The 18126-nt window shown below is 38.5% G+C and overlaps 1 protein-coding gene, 1 non-coding gene and 1 pseudogene across 8 annotated transcripts in view; 2 read left to right on the forward strand and 1 right to left on the reverse strand.

The window, feature by feature from the left end:
- IMMT (inner membrane mitochondrial protein) overlaps positions 1-14037 on the reverse strand; it is a 45535-nt gene extending 31498 nt beyond the window's left edge. For 6 of the 7 annotated variants that reach the window (XM_045550020.1, XM_045550017.1, XM_045550019.1 and 3 more), the window contains exons 1-2: positions 13757-13983; positions 581-654 (exon numbers count right to left, since the gene is read on the reverse strand). In XM_045550020.1, coding sequence (XP_045405976.1) covers positions 581-654; positions 13757-13804 — 122 coding nt within the window. In that variant the 5' untranslated portion in view covers positions 13805-13983. Of the gene's footprint in view, positions 1-580; positions 655-13756 lie in introns of all 7 variants that reach the window. The other variant, XM_045550013.1, reaches the window with a different exon arrangement.
- Positions 1374-1838, forward strand: LOC123636640 (annotated as a pseudogene).
- Positions 9328-9429, forward strand: LOC123637662. The gene has a single exon (XR_006735010.1). It is a non-coding gene; the product is annotated as a small nucleolar RNA U13 (small nucleolar RNA).
- Positions 14038-18126: the final 4089 nt, after the last annotated feature.

The raw sequence follows: 18126 nt of genomic DNA on the forward strand, positions 1-18126 counted from the left end.
TCTACAATATAAAATAATAACATTTAATTATGAAAAACTAAACATTTTTAAAAACAAAATATCTAGGATAGAAAGAATGGAGCAATCTACCCTTTAACACTTAAATCTCAAGATGCTCACAATCATGAGATTTCCTTTGAACCACACACACAAAAAAACCAACTATCACTAACTTTCAAGGCTCCCCTTCCTTGATTAAACATTTCTGTAAATATAATAAAACAAACTCTTTATAAAAGATAATAAAATATCAAATAGAATAAACAAATACTTAAGTTACAACATGCTGAGCTCTGGAAATAAATCTATTTCCACAGAATGGAAGATAGCACATGGTGGGGAAGGTCTGCTTTGTATGCCATCCAATTACCAAAAAACCAAAAGATGCATCATTAACAAATGTTACCTACAAATAAACAATACTTCAGAAAGGTACCCCAACAATAATACAGCAAAGCTTCAGGGTACATACACTAAAAAGAGGTGTTAGCAGCTATTCCCTTATTTAAGGAAAATACACACACACCCTCCTAAGCAGCATACAGTGAAAGATCTGGTTATATGGAGACATCGTACATACCCAGAACTGCCTGAAGTAGAGTATCTACGGCATGGTCGTAACGGACGGAGGACAAACTTCCCACAGAGACAATTCTAAAAAAGAAGAAAACATCACAACCAATATAGTTAAAGGAATCTGGGAAGCTGTTAGGGTTGGTAATACAGAAATAATACTTTTTTTAACAAATGTCTTCATTAAACAAAAAATTATTTCATTTTCAGAAATCAATTTATCACGAAACAGTTATAATTTGTTTAAAACAGTGATACTTCCTGCACCCCAAGGCTCATATAAAATTACTTTTAATATTTAAAAAAATTATCAGACTATAACTAATTAGCATGTTTAAGTGTTATGTTTGTTAATTCTTTCTTGAATACAATTAGAATTTGCCATATGCTTTTTTAATTAGCCCAAATCCCCCAAATAATATATCTATTTTTACTTTGTAAATTTAATTTAGACATCTGAAAAATCACCCACAGGGCTGAGTGCCATGGCTCATGCCTATAATCCTAGCACTTTGGGAGGCCGAGGTGGGAGGATTGCCTGAGGCCAGGAGTTCAAGACCACCCTGGGCAATTGCGACTTCAACTCTAAAAAAATAGAAAAATTAGCTAGGCATGGTGGCATACGTCTGTAGTCCCAGCTACTCATGAGGCTGAGGCAGGAGGATTGCCTAAGCACATGAGTTTGAAGTTGCAGTGAGCTACAATGATGCCACTACACTCTAGCCTAGGCAACAGAGCAAGACCCTGCCTTTAAAAAAAAGAAACCTCTTCCCCTAAGCGGCCTGAGGTGATCTGTGAAAATGGTTCTCTATTCACTTGACCCAGAAAACCCCACAAAATCATGCGTCAAGAGGTTCAAATCTTTATATTCACTTTAAGAACACTGGTAAAACTGCCCAGGCCATCCAGGGTATGCATATAACAAAAAGCCACCCAGTATTTGAAAGATGTCACTTTAAAAAAAACATGTACCATTCCAAAATTACAATGATAATTTCTTCAGGCCAAACAGTGGGGCTGGACACACGGTTGGTGGCCCCAAAAGAGTGAATTTTTGCAGCACATGCTTAAAAATGCAGAGAGTAATGCTGAACTTAAGGGTTTAGATATAGATTTTCTGGTCATTGAGCACATCCAGGTGAACTTACGGAGCTCATGGTCGGATGAACCCATACATGAGCTCCCCCTGCCACATTGAGATGATCCTCACTGAAAAGAAACAAATTGTTTCAAAACCAGAAGAGGAGGTTGCTCAGAAGAAAGATAATCTGGGAGGGAAGGAAGGGGAAGGAAGGAAGGAAGGAAGGAAGGAAGGGAGGGAGGGAGGAAGGAAGGAAGGGAGGGAGGGAGGGAGGGAGGGAGGAAAGGAGGGACATCACCCAGACTCTAGCTAAAAACATAGTATTATAGGATACACACTAAAGGGAAAGTTCGACTCTCAGCTTAATTTATCCAGAAAACCAACTTGCCCATCTCTAAACTATGTAGCCAACAAACTAGAGGCAGTCATCTAAAAGTTCATTCTTGGTTTATACTATTATACTGTCAGACTAAAAGCCAACAGTTTTGAGAACACTATTTTAACTAATATAAATGCTCAAGTATAACTATCTTCACATAACTAGTCTATCCTTAAACAAAAGCAAATGATCAGGGCTATGCTTTGCAATTGGTTGTAATCAAAGTAAAACACACAAACCTAAATATTTCTTAATGATATGTGGATCCCTTAAATTAAGCAAATAAATCTAAATACCATTTGGGGAAGGTTTTAATGAACTTAAAACCATTTATACCTACCAATTTAAAATTTCAAACTTACCCATAAATAAAACTATTTTTTATACCAAGTAGAAATCAAACTGCAACAAGTCAAGGGCAAAACAATGCTTTCTCTAGTTTCTTTAATGAAACTGTATGTATCTAAGGAATATTAGAGTAACATAAACTTCCTTTTTAAAATATCTTTAGTTTTAAGAAAATCTATCACATGATCACAGGACATAGGAAATTACTGTAGAATTATAGTTGCAATTTTCATTCCATTTGCCAAAGCCTAGAGATAAACATTTAACTAATGTATAAAGCATTTTGAAAAACAAATAAACCAGATGTTTTTTTCCTCTCAACCAGATGTTTTAAAACACGTCAAGTAGGTATAACTGGTATTAAAAAGTATTTCAATTATTACCTAAAGTATAGAATTCTCAACATTTTTTAATTGCTTTTAACAGAAAAGGGTGTTTTCCTTCTATTCTGTAAAGCAGGTAGCATGGAATTGTAAACTATTTTTATATGTCAACACTCCATTTTTGTGACTTAGGGAGAAAATATTAGGAGACCATTGAAGTTGTGTTTTATTTAAGGTTGCATTTTTTACTGGTCTATGTATAAACAGGTATTCAGGTCAACAGTTATAACACTGGTAACAGTGGATAATTAGCTAACTGGAATGTCAAGCAGCAAGCAAAATAATGGATAACTGGCTCCAGGTTAATACAGAGACAATTCAACACCAGAGTTTGAGCACACCCTAATTCAAATCAATAATTTTTAAACCTGTTTCTTTATCCATCTTCTACTTTCTTTTATCTTGGTACTCTATCCTCCCTTTGACAGAATATATTTTGACTCTAAGTTAATAGTCCCTAGTATTAAACAAATTTAAAATCTAAAGTTTTAATTCAAAATTCAAGAGTGAAATCTCCCTCAAACTTCTTTCCCCAGCTACCTGCCCAGTTCTCCTCTCCACAGGCAACTGGATGCTATTGGTTTCTTGTTTATCCAGAGATAGTTGATGCATATTTACCCATAGGTACCTATTTTCCTGACCTTCCCCACTTTTACACAAATGATACCATAATATATACCCAGTTCTCTAATAAAATTCATTCAAGAATACATATTTTAGGCCAAGTGCAGTGGCTCACTCCTGTAATCTCAACACTTTGGGAGTGTGAGACTAGCCCGGGCAACACAGCAAGACCCTGCCTCTAAAGAAAATTTTAAAAATTAGCTGGACATGGTGGTGTGTGCCTGTAGTCCCAGCTATTCAGAGGCTGAGGCGGAAGGATCGCTTGAGCCCAGGAGTTCAAGGTTGCAGCGAGCTATGATTATGCCACTGCACTCCAGCCTGGGCAACAGAGTGAGACCTATATCTTAAAAAAAATATATGTATATGTATTTTTTAGATTGTTGTATATCAACAATACACGAAAAGCTTCCCAGGGATTTTATAGCAATTAGGTGTTCCGTTATATGGCTGTTACTTAACATATTGTTAACCAGGCCCCTATTGACAGACACTGAGGTTTTGTCTAAATTTTTGTTGTAAGAAACAATACTGCCTGAGTAACACTAGACATACATAATTTGGGGTCAATTCTTAAAAGTATTCTTAGAAGTAAAATTTGCTTTGTTGAGAAATACTACTAAATTAGCCAAATTCCACTCTAGTAATATAAGAGTATGTGTTTCCCCACATCTTCTCCAACATACCGAATCAAGTTGGTGTTTTTAATCATTGACAATCTAAGGGGTGAAAATATGGTGTTTCAGTTTAATTACAATTCCTGGCCAGCATGGTGGCTCATGCCTGTAATTCCAGCAGTTTGTGAGGCCAAGGTGGGAGGATTACTTAAGACCAGGAGTTTGAGACCAGCCTGGGCAACACAGTGAGACCCCTATCTCTACAAAAAAATTTTTTAAATAACTAGCCAGCATGGTGGTGCGCACCTGTAGTCCCAGCTACTTGGGAGGCTGAGGCAGGAGGATCGCTTGAGCCTAGGAGTTGGAGGCTGCAGTGAGCTATCACCAGGCCACTGCACTCCAGCCTGGGCAACAGAGAGAGACTCTGTCTCTAAAAAAACAAAACAAAAAAACTTTATTATGATTGTGCATCTTTTCATATATTTATGATCTATTATTTCCTTTTCTGTGAACTGTCAGAGCATATTCTTTGCCAACTTTTAAAATTAGATTGATCTTTTCATATTCCTTTATACAAGTGCTCTTTACATATGATGATAAATTAGCTATATGTCTGCTAACTGCAAGTTCTTGTGCAGTTTGTGATCTTCTATTTATCTTTGCTTATGGTAGCCTATGCCATGCAGAAAATTACTTTTGTCTAGTAAAAACTCAATCTTTTCTTTTATGCTTTCTGAGGTTTTTCATATTCTTAGGAAGCCACCCTTAGATTATAAAATAATCCATGCATGGTTTCTTCATGAAAGGATTTTCGTGGCTTCTTTTTTTATTTTTAAATTTTTGAAACTAGTATAAAGTATGAAGTATAGATTCAACTTTATTTTCTTCCAAACACCTATTCAGCCGTCCCTAAATCGTAGACTATCCAACAATTTGAAATGCCACCTTTAATTTTGTTTTTTGTCTTTAGTCAGTCAAATTTAGCAATAGAGGGTTGTACAGCAACTTTAGTGATGCTAACATTAGTAAGTTCTGATAACCCACTACCAGACCACTTTTAAAATATACTAAATTCTTACATGAACTTAGACTTTTTATTTTGTTCCACTGATCTAGTTATGAATACACAAATACCACACTATTTTAAATACTGCACTTTAAAAAAATAAAATAAAAAAGAAGTATTGCATCTTAGAAATATTAATAGGTTTTAATCAAGTGGGGCTAGCCTTCTAGTACTATTGTTTTTCAAAATTTTCTGGATATTCAATATTCTTTTAATTTTTTTAAGCTGGGCTTAATTTTTAAGCTATCTTATTTCATCAAATACTAAAACAAAAATTTTTTTACCTACACATAAAAAAGAAAAAATGTTTTCAATCAAATGTCACACAATCAATTGTAAAATGTACCCTGATTCCAAAGAGAATAAAATATGAGAAAAAATTCTTTTATGTCCAAAAAGTGGTAGCAATGAAAAGTTCCATATACCTAAATGAAAAAGAAATAGAAATGAATGACTTTGTCATGACTCAAATTAATAGTTTTTATCTGAAATAGTGGTTCTTGATTTTTAAAAATTCAAGTATCACATTCATTAGCCTATCTTCATATTCTAAGTAGTATTTAATATCCTAAGTAGAGCTTTAATAGTCAAAAAATGTAAGTTTTTTATCATTTTATCACCCAAGTATGAATTCCTAGACACCACAATTTAGTCTTTCCTATTTGGAAAAAAAAAAAAAAAAAAAAGTTTTCCCTGGGGTACATGTTAAAGAACCTGGGTTTTTTGACATACAGAATTTTCCATAGACTGGATTTTGCTAACAGTACAATTTAATAAGTTCCTGTCCTCTGTATTTTCTGCAGACTGGAGTTGGATCCAGACACTTGCTCAGATTCCAATTTGCTTTCTTTGAGGCGAATATAGTAAGTAGTGTTGTGGTCGTCTCTGTTTTTGTGATGTTAAATAACCATGTTCATGTATGATGTCTAGACCCACTACTTTTTTGGAAATTGCAAAAGTGGTATCTAATTCTACCGTTTTTTATTTATTATTTAACAAATTTTATAAAGAGATGCTTTTCCTCATCCACAATTTGGTTACCCAATAGTACAGTTTGTATAGAAAAGCCAGTATAAATGCTTGATTCTTTCTTTTTATATTTTACCTAGTTATCCTCTGAAGATGACCAATTGTGGGTTTTGTTTTTCTTTGCTAATTGTGGCAGACAGTATTTTCTAAAATTTGAGGTCTCATGAGAGACCCTGAAAACCTCCTGACAGAGCCCAGAAATCCTTACAACTGAGAAGTAATAAATGTTTACTTATGTATTAACACTTATTTATATAATAAATGTTTATTTCATATATAAGTATATAATATAAATATGATTTTTACTTATATAATTTATGTAATAAATGTTACTACTATAAAATAACAATTATGTTGCTAAGTTTAGGGTGGTCTGTTACATAGCCACAGATAACCAAACATAAGTTTGTACCTGGAACAGGGTTCTGCTGCAACAAAACATAAAACATATGGTAATGACTTTGGGACTGTTGAGGGGAGGGGAGAAGCTAGAAGGGACTGTTAGCAGAAGCCTGATGGCCTTCACAGAGGCTGTTGGTGAGGGCTTAAAGGAAAGCAAAAAAATATATATGTATTTTGGGAACCCAGAGGAAAAAGGTATCTTGTTAAATAGTGACAGAAGTTTATCAAAATTGTAATCTGTAGTGAAAGACATGGAAAACAGAAAATCAGGTACAGTTATAGCTACACGTAATGAACTGATGGATCTGGCTAAAGAGTTTCAACTAGAATGTTCAAAAGTGCTATCCTAATGTTGATGCTGCAATGGCATGAGACTTTGGAGGTCCTTGGAAAAGGATCTGGATATATTTGCATGTGGGAGGGATGTCAGCTGTGACCAGAGGGCCAAGTGTATTACCAAAAATTGACTGCCGCCATATTTCCTGTACCACACATTCTTCCAGAAACCTGACCGCTCCCCCAATGAGTTCTATTTACCTTTCCCTTAAAGAAGGGCAGGCCTTTGTTACTAATTCACCAACAAAGGGCAGTGAAAGTGATGCTCTGTCACTTCTAACACTAGGAGATGAATACAGCTTCTGCCTGGCTCTGTGTCTCGTTCTTCATACTTGCTCTTGGAACCCAGCCACCAAACTGTGAGGAAACCCCAGGCACATAAAGATGCCAGATGTAAGTGGTCCAGTCACAGTCCCCATTGCAGTGTCAGCTGCAGCTAGTATTCACTGCCAGACATGAGAGTAAGGAAGACGCAGAGATGACTCTAGACCCAGCCACTACCTGACTGCAACTTCCTGAGGGTCACTGAACAAGAACTGCCCACCTGAGCCCAGGCAATGCCCAAAACTGAATGAGGCAATAAATACTGTTATTTTACCCCAAGCTCAGGGTGGCATGTTATGTAGCTGTGAGTAATCAGAACAGTATCTTTTTTTTTTTTTTTTTCCAGAAAGGGTCTCGCTCTTCTGCCCAGACTAGAGTGCAATGGCGTCATCATAGCTCACAGCAACCTCAAACTCCTGGGCTCTAGCAATCCTCCTGCCTCAGCCTCCTGAGTAGCTGGGATCCCAAGCTCATGCCACCACGCCCAGCTAATTTTTCTATTTTTAGTAGAGATGGGGTATCACTCTTGCTTAGGCTGGTCTCCAACTCCTGAGATCAAATGATCCTCCTGCCCTGGCCTCCCAGAGTGCTAGGATTACAGGCAAGAGCCACCGTGCCCAGCCAGAACAGTGTCTTTTTGAATTCATGGATTTAAACTCTTTTGATGGATTTCAACCAGTTGCAATTATTGTCTTTTTAGTAAAAACTCAACTGTCCCATCTTGGGCCAACAGAAGCCTCTTCAAGTTTGGGGGGGTATGTGTGTGTATGTGTGTGTCTAACCTGTCTCTATACTTCACGCCATCTGCAAATACCTGGTGGCAGGTTTTTTTCTGTGTGTGGTAAAATTCCCTTAACATAAAATTTACCATTTTAAAACGTACAATTCAGTGGTATTTAGTATACCCACAATGCTGTACAACTACCTTCATATCTAATTCTAGAACATTTTCGTCACCCCAACAAAAATCCCATGCTCATTAAGCAGTCATCCCCATTTCCCCCTCTCCCCAGCCCCTGGCAATCACGATCTGCTTTCTGTCTCTATGAATTTGCCTATTTTGAATATTTCACATACATGGGATCATACAACATATGGCCTTTTGTGCCCGGCCTCTTTCACTCAATATAATGTTTTCAAGGTTCATTCACATTGTAACATGTATCATGTATGTAATGTGTACTTTATTTCTTTTAATAGCATAATATATTTCATTATATGGATATACCATATTTTATTTACCCAGTCATCAGCTGATGGACATTTGGGTTGCCTCACTTTTTGGCTACTATGAATAGTGCTAACATGAATATTCATCTTAAAGTTTTCATTTGAACACCTGTTTTTAATTCTTTTGGGGGGAACAAAAGGGTCATATGGTAATTCTATGTTTAAATTATTGAGGAACTGCTGGTTTCCATGGCAGCTGAACCATGTTACATTCCCACCAGCAATGTATGATACGAGGGTTTCAATTCTCTAAATCCTCACCAACACTTTTTATATTCTGTTTTGATTATAACCATCTTAGTGGGTAAGAACTGAGTGTTTTGTGGTTTTGATTTGCATTTCCCTGGTGTCGAAGTATGTTGAGCATCTTTCCATGTGCTTCTTGGACATTTGCATATCTCCTTTGGCTAAATGATTAGTCAAGTCCTTTGCCTATTTTTTATTTGGGTTGTCTTTTTTGTTGTTGAGTTGTAAGAGTTTTTTACATATTCTGGAGATTAGACCCTTATGAGATATGATTTTAAAATATTTTCTCTCATTCTTTTCATCTTTTTTTGTACATTTGTTGTCTAGTTTTAAAAAAATTTTTAATTTGAATTTCTTACTAACAGCAGACTTCTCAGATCATTCTTTTCACCTTCGAATGTCCCTCTAATGTACAAGAATTTTAAATTTTAATGAAGTCCAATTTATCTTTTGTTTCGTGTGCTTTTGGTGTAAAAAAAAATTGCCAAATACAAGGTCTGCCTCCAGAGCTCTCTTTCTTAAGCACCAAGCTATACTCTCTCTTTATTAATATAACCTAAATATCCTACTTCAACACACAAAATATTCGCTACTTCTTTGTCCTGGAATTCCTTTTTATTAATAATGACCTATGATACAGGGAGAATCATACTGTTTCAAAGCAATTTATCTTGACAAATTTAAAAAATGTGATCCTTTGTAGTTCACAAGCATGATAATTGGGTTTTCACATGCATGTGTAAGATATGCCTCCTTCAAACCTTTCACAATGTCAACATATTACCCATCTGATGTGGAAAAAAACTTTTTTAACTAAAAAATATTTTTTCCTTGTAATAAATATTATAAGGTTAGCATTGCTGCTTCTAACCTGCAGAAATAAGATTTTAAAAAACCAAAACCAAACCAAAAAAAGCAAGAGAAAACATACAATTCCCATGTAATGTTCTTACACAGACTATTCCTTAGCTCTACCAAACTGAAGTGAAGATTTATAAAGAAACCACAATGCAGCATGACCTGGAAATGGAGACAAGTAGTCCCCTCATATGAACCCTAACTGGAGGTTCCAGATTTCATCTACAGACTTTGCTGATTACTGTAACTGACAACATTTTGGTGCATTTTGTCATAAGGATTCCTCCCACACCAACAAAAGGCACCCAGAAGTTAATGGCCAGTTCTCCATCTGAAATTCAGATTAGTATGCAATGAACTAACTCTTTCTACAGTTAACTTAAAATATTTTATAAGAAGCAAGCATTAAGTTCTAAGGAAAGTCAATTCTTTCACTTTGTACAGAACAATAACAACAAAAAAAATCAACCTTGAAAAAAGAAAAGAGTCATGCATTAAGGTTAAAAAGTAAATCCCACCAAAAATCCAGTTAAGTTGGGCATTAAAGCAGCATTATCTTTCGGTATAACCACATTATATAGCTAGGGAAAAAAGTGCTCTTCTGTTATAGAAATGACAGATACTAATCAGTCTGGCAAAAGCAGGAACTTCTTTAGCTTTCCCTGCATATATGTGTGAATATATTTTACATATTCTTACTTGGGTGTACTAAATTATCATGGAAGATGTATTTCAAAATGGTTTGAAAGCCACTGGTCTAGAGATACAAAAATGAACAATAATGAAGAAGATTCTAATGTGCGTAGAGGTAAGCAGCATGCCTCATGATCTGCTAAACTACTTTCTAGCATGTGTAGTTGGCCACCTATCTCTATTACTGAGTAACATACTGTTTTATAACCCTAACAGAAAGAAAGAATTCTGGAAGATGATAGCTCATGTCCACACACAAGTTCAATCCTAAACTAGTCAGGCTATTAAATTTGGTCTTGGTTAAATAAGCAGCCTTGGTTGATCCTCAAGAACAATAATGCTTCTTCCTCTTCTTTCAACTTACAAGCAGAAAAGACTACTGCATATGCAAACAACCACTTCCAAATCCAACGTTTGGGAGAGGGTTGGCCTAGGCTGAAAGCCCAGGTCCTCCAAACCCAATGCCCACCTCAAAAAGGTGAGGCCTGGTGATGCAATACTGGGACTAAGAGAAGAAAGATGGAGTTAGTACCGGGGGGAGGGAGGAGTGGGAAACAAGGAAGGACCAGAGTTCTAAAGCATATCTCTGGAAAACAGAATCCATTTTTACTGAATACCCATTTTAGGGAGTGCAAGGATGATGAGCCCAGACATAAAGAATAAGGTAAGTAACCATCTGTGATGGTTAATTTTATGTGCCAACTTGGAGGATGTTTAACATTTAAATTGGTGAAGTAAATAAGACTGCCCTCCATAATGTAGGTGGGCTTCATTCAATCAGTTGAGGGCCTTAATACAAAAAGCAAGAGGGAGTTCTCCAGCAGATTGAAGCTGCATCATCCTACTCTCCTGGTTCTCCAGGCTTCTGGCCTTAGGACTGAAGTTGCACCACTGGCTCTCCTGGGTCTCAAGCTTGCCAGCCCCACTGCAGATTTTGGACTTGCCAATCTCCATAACTTCATCAGTAATCCTTATAATAAATCTTTATATGTATGTGCATATGTGTGTATGTATGTATGTATATATATATGTGTGTATATACATACATACACACACATATACAAGAAAAGTTTATGGCAAAAGAAACACCAACTAAAAAGGCAGTGAAGCATGTGCTGGAGATTACCAGAAGAACAGAGTGAAGCAGATAGAAAAATGAAATATGGAAAGAGTCAGATCATCAAGGGCCTCTAGGTTTTATTCTGAATGTGATGGGTTGCCACTGAAGGGCATGACATAATATGTTAGCTTTTTAAAAAGCCTTTACTAACCACCATGTAAAAGCTCTAGGAGAGAAATGGTAAAAGCAAGAAGACATTTAAAAAGATGGGATTTGATGAAGCAGAAAGAATACTGACAAGTGGAATATTCTGGATAAGCTGACAAAATCAAACAAGACTTTCAGGCTGGGCATGGTGGCTCAGTCCTGTAATCTCAGCACTTTGGGTGGCCAAGGAGAGAGGATTGCTTGAGTTCAGGAGCTCAAGAACAGCCTGGGCAACACAGCAAGACCCCATTTCTACAAAAAATAAAAAAATTAGCCAAGCATGGTCATGCACACTATTCTGGAGGTGGAGGCGAGAGGACTGTCTGAGCCCATGAGTTCAAGGCTGCAGTGATCTATGACACGCCACTGCAATCCAGCCTGGGCAACAGAGTGAAACCCTTTCTTTAAAAAATAAAATAGACTTTAGAAATTTGAGTACAAAGCTAAAAAGAGGAGGCTGGAGAGTCAAGAGTCATCTGCTTAGGGATTAAAGTTCTTAGAGTTGATGTAATCCCAAATTAGAGACTATATAAAGAGATGAGAAGGGGTGTATTTAGAAGTACAAGGAAGAAGCAGACTCAGTAAAGGAAAATGAGGAGAGAGATGAAGGGTTATGATGGGACCCCAGATATTACATGGGAGAAGCCAAAAGTACAGAGACTTTCACAAAGCAATAACATCAAATGCTACAGAATGATTGAGGAGATAGTGAGAATAAACCAATGAATTTTACAAGCCAGAAATTTCAGGAAGCTTAGACATCTTGGCTGAGAGCTAGAAAAGAGTTCTTATTTTATTGCAAAGTTTTAATTAGTTTTCTTATTTCCTAATTGAGATCCCAAAAAGTTGACTCTGAACTAATCGAAAAGCAGGTCATCCAGGTTGGCCTAGCCTAATCACATAAGTCTTTTAAATATGGGTCTAGAAAGCAAAGACTGGGAAGTAAGAGAGATTGTGAAGTCAGAGAGATAAGCTACAAGCAGCCTGCAAAAAAAGGAACCATCCATGTTATGAATGGCCCTTGGGGGCCTTATGGCAAAAAACTGCAGGCAGCTCTAGAAGCTGAGAGCATTAGCTAGCAAGAGCTATTAATAGCAAGAAAACAGGGACTTCAATCCTATAGCTGCAAGAGACTGAATTCTGCCAGCAAACTGCATGAGCCTGGAAGGGGACCCTGATCTCTAAATGACAACCACAGTATGATGAATACTTTGATTGTAGCCTGTGTGACACTGAGCTGAGAACCCAGATCATTCACGCTCAGACTTCTATCCTACATAAATTGTAAAATAATCAATGGGTGCTGTTTTAAGCTGCTAAATTTGTGGTTTTTGTTAAGCAGCAATAGAAAACTAATACAGGTCCCCCCTTCCTATGAAAGTGGCTGTTTCTCCTACCCTAGAAACAAATAAGGAGTGAAGCAAACTTGAAAAAACAAAGCTTGACTTTTATGATCTGAAAGTCACTATGCCTAGAAATTTTGTTCAATTACTGCTTAAGTTACAGTACCTGTTTTGCAGTATACATTTTTGCCAGAATATCAATTTTCTGAAAATCGCGAGCAATGGAAATAGGTTTTTTATTTTCTATTTTAGAAAGTTATTTTGACAATTGTAACTGGGGTGCCAAGCCTCCCTGAATGTCAGCCAAAGTTGTCCTAGTGCCTAAAGACACAGATCCCCAACCTAATCTCAGAAATGAGCCCCAAGGTCATGACTCCTGTCTTTCCTTAAGTACCAGGAGTTTGAGCTCCACAAACGACAACCTTTCGCTTCTGCTTAGCCTAAGAATAGTCCAGACATGTTCTCAGCTATGAAAAGATGGGCAGTCCTCCCCGAATAGTTACAGCCTTGACCCCCAAAACGAGGACTCTTTCTAGTAGTCCAGGCACCTCCTTATTAAAGATGCAAAAAGCCACGGCTACGCAGGTGCTGCCGGGAACTGTAGTTCTCCCCCTCTCGACCTTCACCGCTGGAAACCTATCGCGCGCCCAAACGGCGACTCAGACGCCAGCAGCCAGGATTGGTCCTTCAGTGGGGCAGCGCGGTACTGATTGGGTGACCGGTCCGAGAAGCAGCCCGTCCCTGTTACCTCTCCTCCACACCCTACCCCGCTTCAACAACCCTCAAGTCACCCCAGTAGGGCGAGCTGCCACACAGGCCAGCCTGGGCCACTTGCGATGAAGGTGGCCCCCAGACACGCCTTTGTCCTGGGGCCTAGTTAGCGACAAAGCCTCCCCCGTTTCCATTTACTGTCCCAAGTCAGCTTCCTCAGGCGCTGTCTCGGGGAGCGCCCGCACTCACCTGGGCGGCGGCGGCGGTCACGCTGGATAACTGACAGGCCCGCAGCATCTCGGTCAAGTGGACGGGGCCGCTGGAGTAAGCGGGAGCTGCTGCGGCGGCGCGAATAAAAGAAAGCGTGCGTGCGTGTGTGCGTGCGTACGTCTGTGCCGCCTCTCCGCGACGGGCGCACCGGAAGGGCAGCGAGCGCCACTGCGCACGCGCAGCCCCATCTTTCGCCCCAACCCGGCCACTCCTGCATTAGGGCGCTGTCCTGGCTGCGGGAACGGTAACTCCAGATGATTCTTGAGAAGGAGGTGGGAAGGGCGGATTCTCCTTCCGGGTCGCGCTCGGGCTACAGGTTCGTTGCCCTAAGCGGAGGTTACTAGGTGAACGGGATCAGAAGGAGGTCGTTTGGAGGCCCGTCTTCCCGCGCGAAAAACGATGACCGTAACTCTTGAAAGAGTTAAAGCAAGAAAACATCTTAACCGTCTCTGTGAGCTGGATATTTCGTAGGAAGGAATCGATTTGGCCAAAATTACGTAAATAATGGAGTTGTCTCAGTTTGCGCGTTTTTTCCTGGGACAGCCCTTGTTCAGCCAGTCATCTCGATTGCTGGGGACTGGATGGTGAAGAGCACTGGAGGGACCGCTGTGCGAAACCTTGTCAAGTGGCAGAGCAGGGATAGGAACACAGATTCTTTGCGCTCCACAGCTTCTCCTCCTTCCAGATTAAACCACACTGCTTTCTCCGCCAAGTTTTTGTTTTTGAAAGATAATTTTGGCCGCTACCTGTGGGATGAGTTGGAAGATAAAGAAGTCAGTGCAGAAGCACTGTGCCACTTAGTCTATAATCAAAATAAAACATGTTAAATATTGGACATGGTATTAATACTCCATGTATACTCCAGTGTAGTATTAATATTAATACTATTAGCATTTGATCACAATATCATAGAAAATAACTTGTATGTCTTCTGTTGAGTTTGCAAAGTATTTTCAAGTCTTAACTAGATAATTTGTTACAATATGGTATTCTCTCTAAAGGAAACCGCACTACTACTCCCATTTGTAAAATAGATGGATTTGAAAATTATCCAAAATTCACATAATTACTTATGTTTGTGTGTGTCCTGTGGTTTTCGGGGTACTGTTGTGATGCATTATATTCTATTTCATGTCTCTATCACTTATCCTCCAGAGCAGCAGTCACTCATTTTTTCTCTATTTTTTTTTTTTTTTTTTTTGAGACAGGGTCTCATTCCGTTGCCCAGGCTAGAGTGTGGTGATTACGCCTCTAATCCTAGCACTCTGGGAGGCCGACGCAGGAGGATGGCTTGAGCCCAAGAGTTTGAGGTTGCAGTGAGCTATGGTGATGCCACTGCACTGTAGCCTGGGTGACAGAAGGAGACCCTGTCTCAAAAAAGAAAAATCTCAAACCTCAAAATTGGTTTCTATAGTTTTCTAACCCCTTATTTAACCCAGTCTTTAATCCTCACCCTCTACATACAAGTTATGAGTATTTTTACTTTAAAATATTATCAGGACTCTCCTAAAGCAACTCAGAAATGTAAATCACATCACTCCCCTGTTCCAAAAGGCGCAGTGACTCCCACTGCTAATCCAAAGAGCTTTTACGAATGTTTCAACATACCCTTCCAGCACATGTGGGTGTTTTTGGACTCAAAGTGGCCACCACCATAGGTGGGAGATCAAGATTGCAACAACAGTGTTTCAAGCTCATCACCTACTTATATACCCTATATCTGAGAAACTGATGTATAACCATCTCAGAGGTTCTTAAAGTGTGATCCAGAGACCCCATGGAGAGGCTGAAACCCTTTGGGGGGGGTCCATAAGATGAAAACTATTTTCATAATAATATTGAGATAGTATTTGTCTTTTTTCCTCTCATTATCTCACAATTACACAGTAGAATTTACTAGAGCCTACCTGACATATAATATTGCAAGAAATTGAATACAGAAGTAAATTTCAGAATCTAGGGGTTTTTTTTGTTTTTATTTTTGAGGATGAGGTTAGTGTTGTCCCAGTTGACTCCACTAGCCCCAACAGAATCCAGGTTTTTTTAATGCTAGACCTTAAAAAGATTTGCAGAAAGGCAAAACAACATCACCCTTTTCTTTTCTTTTTTTTTGGAATAGTTATTTTTCATTAAAATATTTATGTTAATATGTACTAGGTTTATAATTGTTATTTTTAAACAAATTAGTAAGTGTGGTAGGCAGAATAATGATTCCTCAAAGATGTCCATGTTCTCCTACTCTCTGGAACCTATGAATATGTTACCTTACAAGAAGACTTTGTACATAACGATTACATTAAGAATCTCTCGAGATGAAGACGCTATCCTGTATATCTGTGTGGGCCCAGTGTAATCACAAGAGTCATGAGTATAAGAGGAAGGCAAAAGGACAGTCAGAGGAAATGTGACAATGGAAGCAGAGGTCAGAGTGATGCAGTTGCAGTGTTTCAGGATATAAAGAGGTTATGAGCCAAGGAATGCAGGCAGCTTCTAGAAACTGGAAAAGGGAAAGAAAAGGATTCTCCCCTAAAGCTTTGAGAAGGAACACAACCCTGTGAATACCCATTTTGGGAAACCCATTTTGGACTTCTGACCTATAGAACAGTAAGATAATTTGTCATTTAAGCCATTAAATTTATGGTAACTTGTTATAGCAACAATAGGAAACTGACACAATAACTTTTTAATTTTTCTTTTTTTTTTTTTTTGAGACAGAGTCTCACTTTGTTGCCCAGGCTAGAGTGAGTGCCCTGGCGTCAGCCTAGCTCACAGCAACCTCACACTCCTGGGCTTAAGCGATCCTACTGCCTCAGCCTCCCGAATAGCTGGGACTACAGGCATGCACCACCATGCCCGGCTAATTTTTTCTTTATATATTTTTAGTTGTCCAGATAATTTTTATTTCTATTTTTAGTAGAGACGGGGTCTCGCTCAGGCTGGTCTCGAACTCCTGACCTCGAGCAATCCACCTGCCTCTGCCTCCCAGAGGGCTAGGATTACAGGTGTGAGCCACCGCGCCTGGCCTAATTTTTCACAGTTTTAATTTCCTATACAGTAAATACCAATATAAGTAAAAGCTCTTTGGAATCCTCAATAATTTTTAAAAGCGCAAAAGGATTCTGAGGCCAAAAACTTTAAGAACCACTGGTCTGAATAAATCCTGTGTTTTTCTGTCTTGGTTCCCTCTCTTTTCACCTTAGCTCTTGCTGTTCTTAACTGCCTAGAATGCTCTTGCGTTTGTTAAAATCTTCCCCATCGCTTAAGATCCATCTTATGGTCTACCTCCTCATCTCTGATTGCTCCAATCAGAGCCTTCTCTCCTTAACTTTTTTTTAGTGCTCCAATGAGTCATTTATCTGCCTTGTTTTATTTTTATTCCGTGCTTGTCTCCTTATTAAATGTGAACTCCTTGAGACCAGGTGATTGACCCTTACCCATTCCAACCAGTCAATAATGTATATTGTATCTGCATGGAATAGCTCTGGATTTTCCCTAGGGAGGAGACTTTAAGGCAATGGGATGGAAGAGAGAGTTTTGTTGTTGGGTTTTTTTTGCCTGTTTGGATGAACATCAGAAGAAATATGTATGATCACTAATTCTCAGGAATAAAATAAGGAATGCAGAATTGTTCAGGGAGAGTTGAGATGCTGTTCTACCTACCAAATGACAGTTACTGATTTTTAAGAATATGTGTGTGTGCGATATCCTTAGGATATTTACATTCATTTGATTATAGTTGGTATGCAATTTTTTTCCAAAATGATTTTTAATAATACTACTATTTTTTCATTAAATTATCATAACGTCTTCCAGTTTTGGTAGGTTAACAAGTATTATTCTCTCAAATTAATAAAAAGTAAAAAGAAATTGTTTCAAGTATGTTGTGTACTTTATTTTTATTTATTTATTTTGGAGACAGTCTTGCTCTGTTGCCTCGGGTAGAGTGCTGTGGCGTCATCATAGTTCACAGCAACCTCAAATTCTTGGGCTCAAGCAATCCTCCTGCCTCAGCCTCCTGAGTAGCTGGGACTACAGGTGTGCACCAGGCCCAGCTAATGTTTTCCATTTGTAGTTGCCCAGCTAATTTTATTCTATTTTTGGTAGAGATGGGTCTTGCTTTTGCTGAGGCTGGTCTGGAACTGTTGACCTCAACCCATCCTCCCGTCTCAGCCTCCCAGAGTGCTAGGATTACAGGTGTGAGCCACCACGCCCGGCCGTTGTGTACTTTAAATAGATCTTTCATTACATGCTCAAAAAAGTTTTTTTTGCAAACCTACTATATCCCAGGCACTGTTCTATAGGCAGTTGTTTTACAGCGGCAAAGGATATAACTGACATATAGTATGCAC

The sequence above is a fragment of the Lemur catta genome, chromosome 4 (assembly GCF_020740605.2).
Source record: "Lemur catta isolate mLemCat1 chromosome 4, mLemCat1.pri, whole genome shotgun sequence".
Taxonomy (NCBI): domain Eukaryota; kingdom Metazoa; phylum Chordata; class Mammalia; order Primates; family Lemuridae; genus Lemur; species Lemur catta.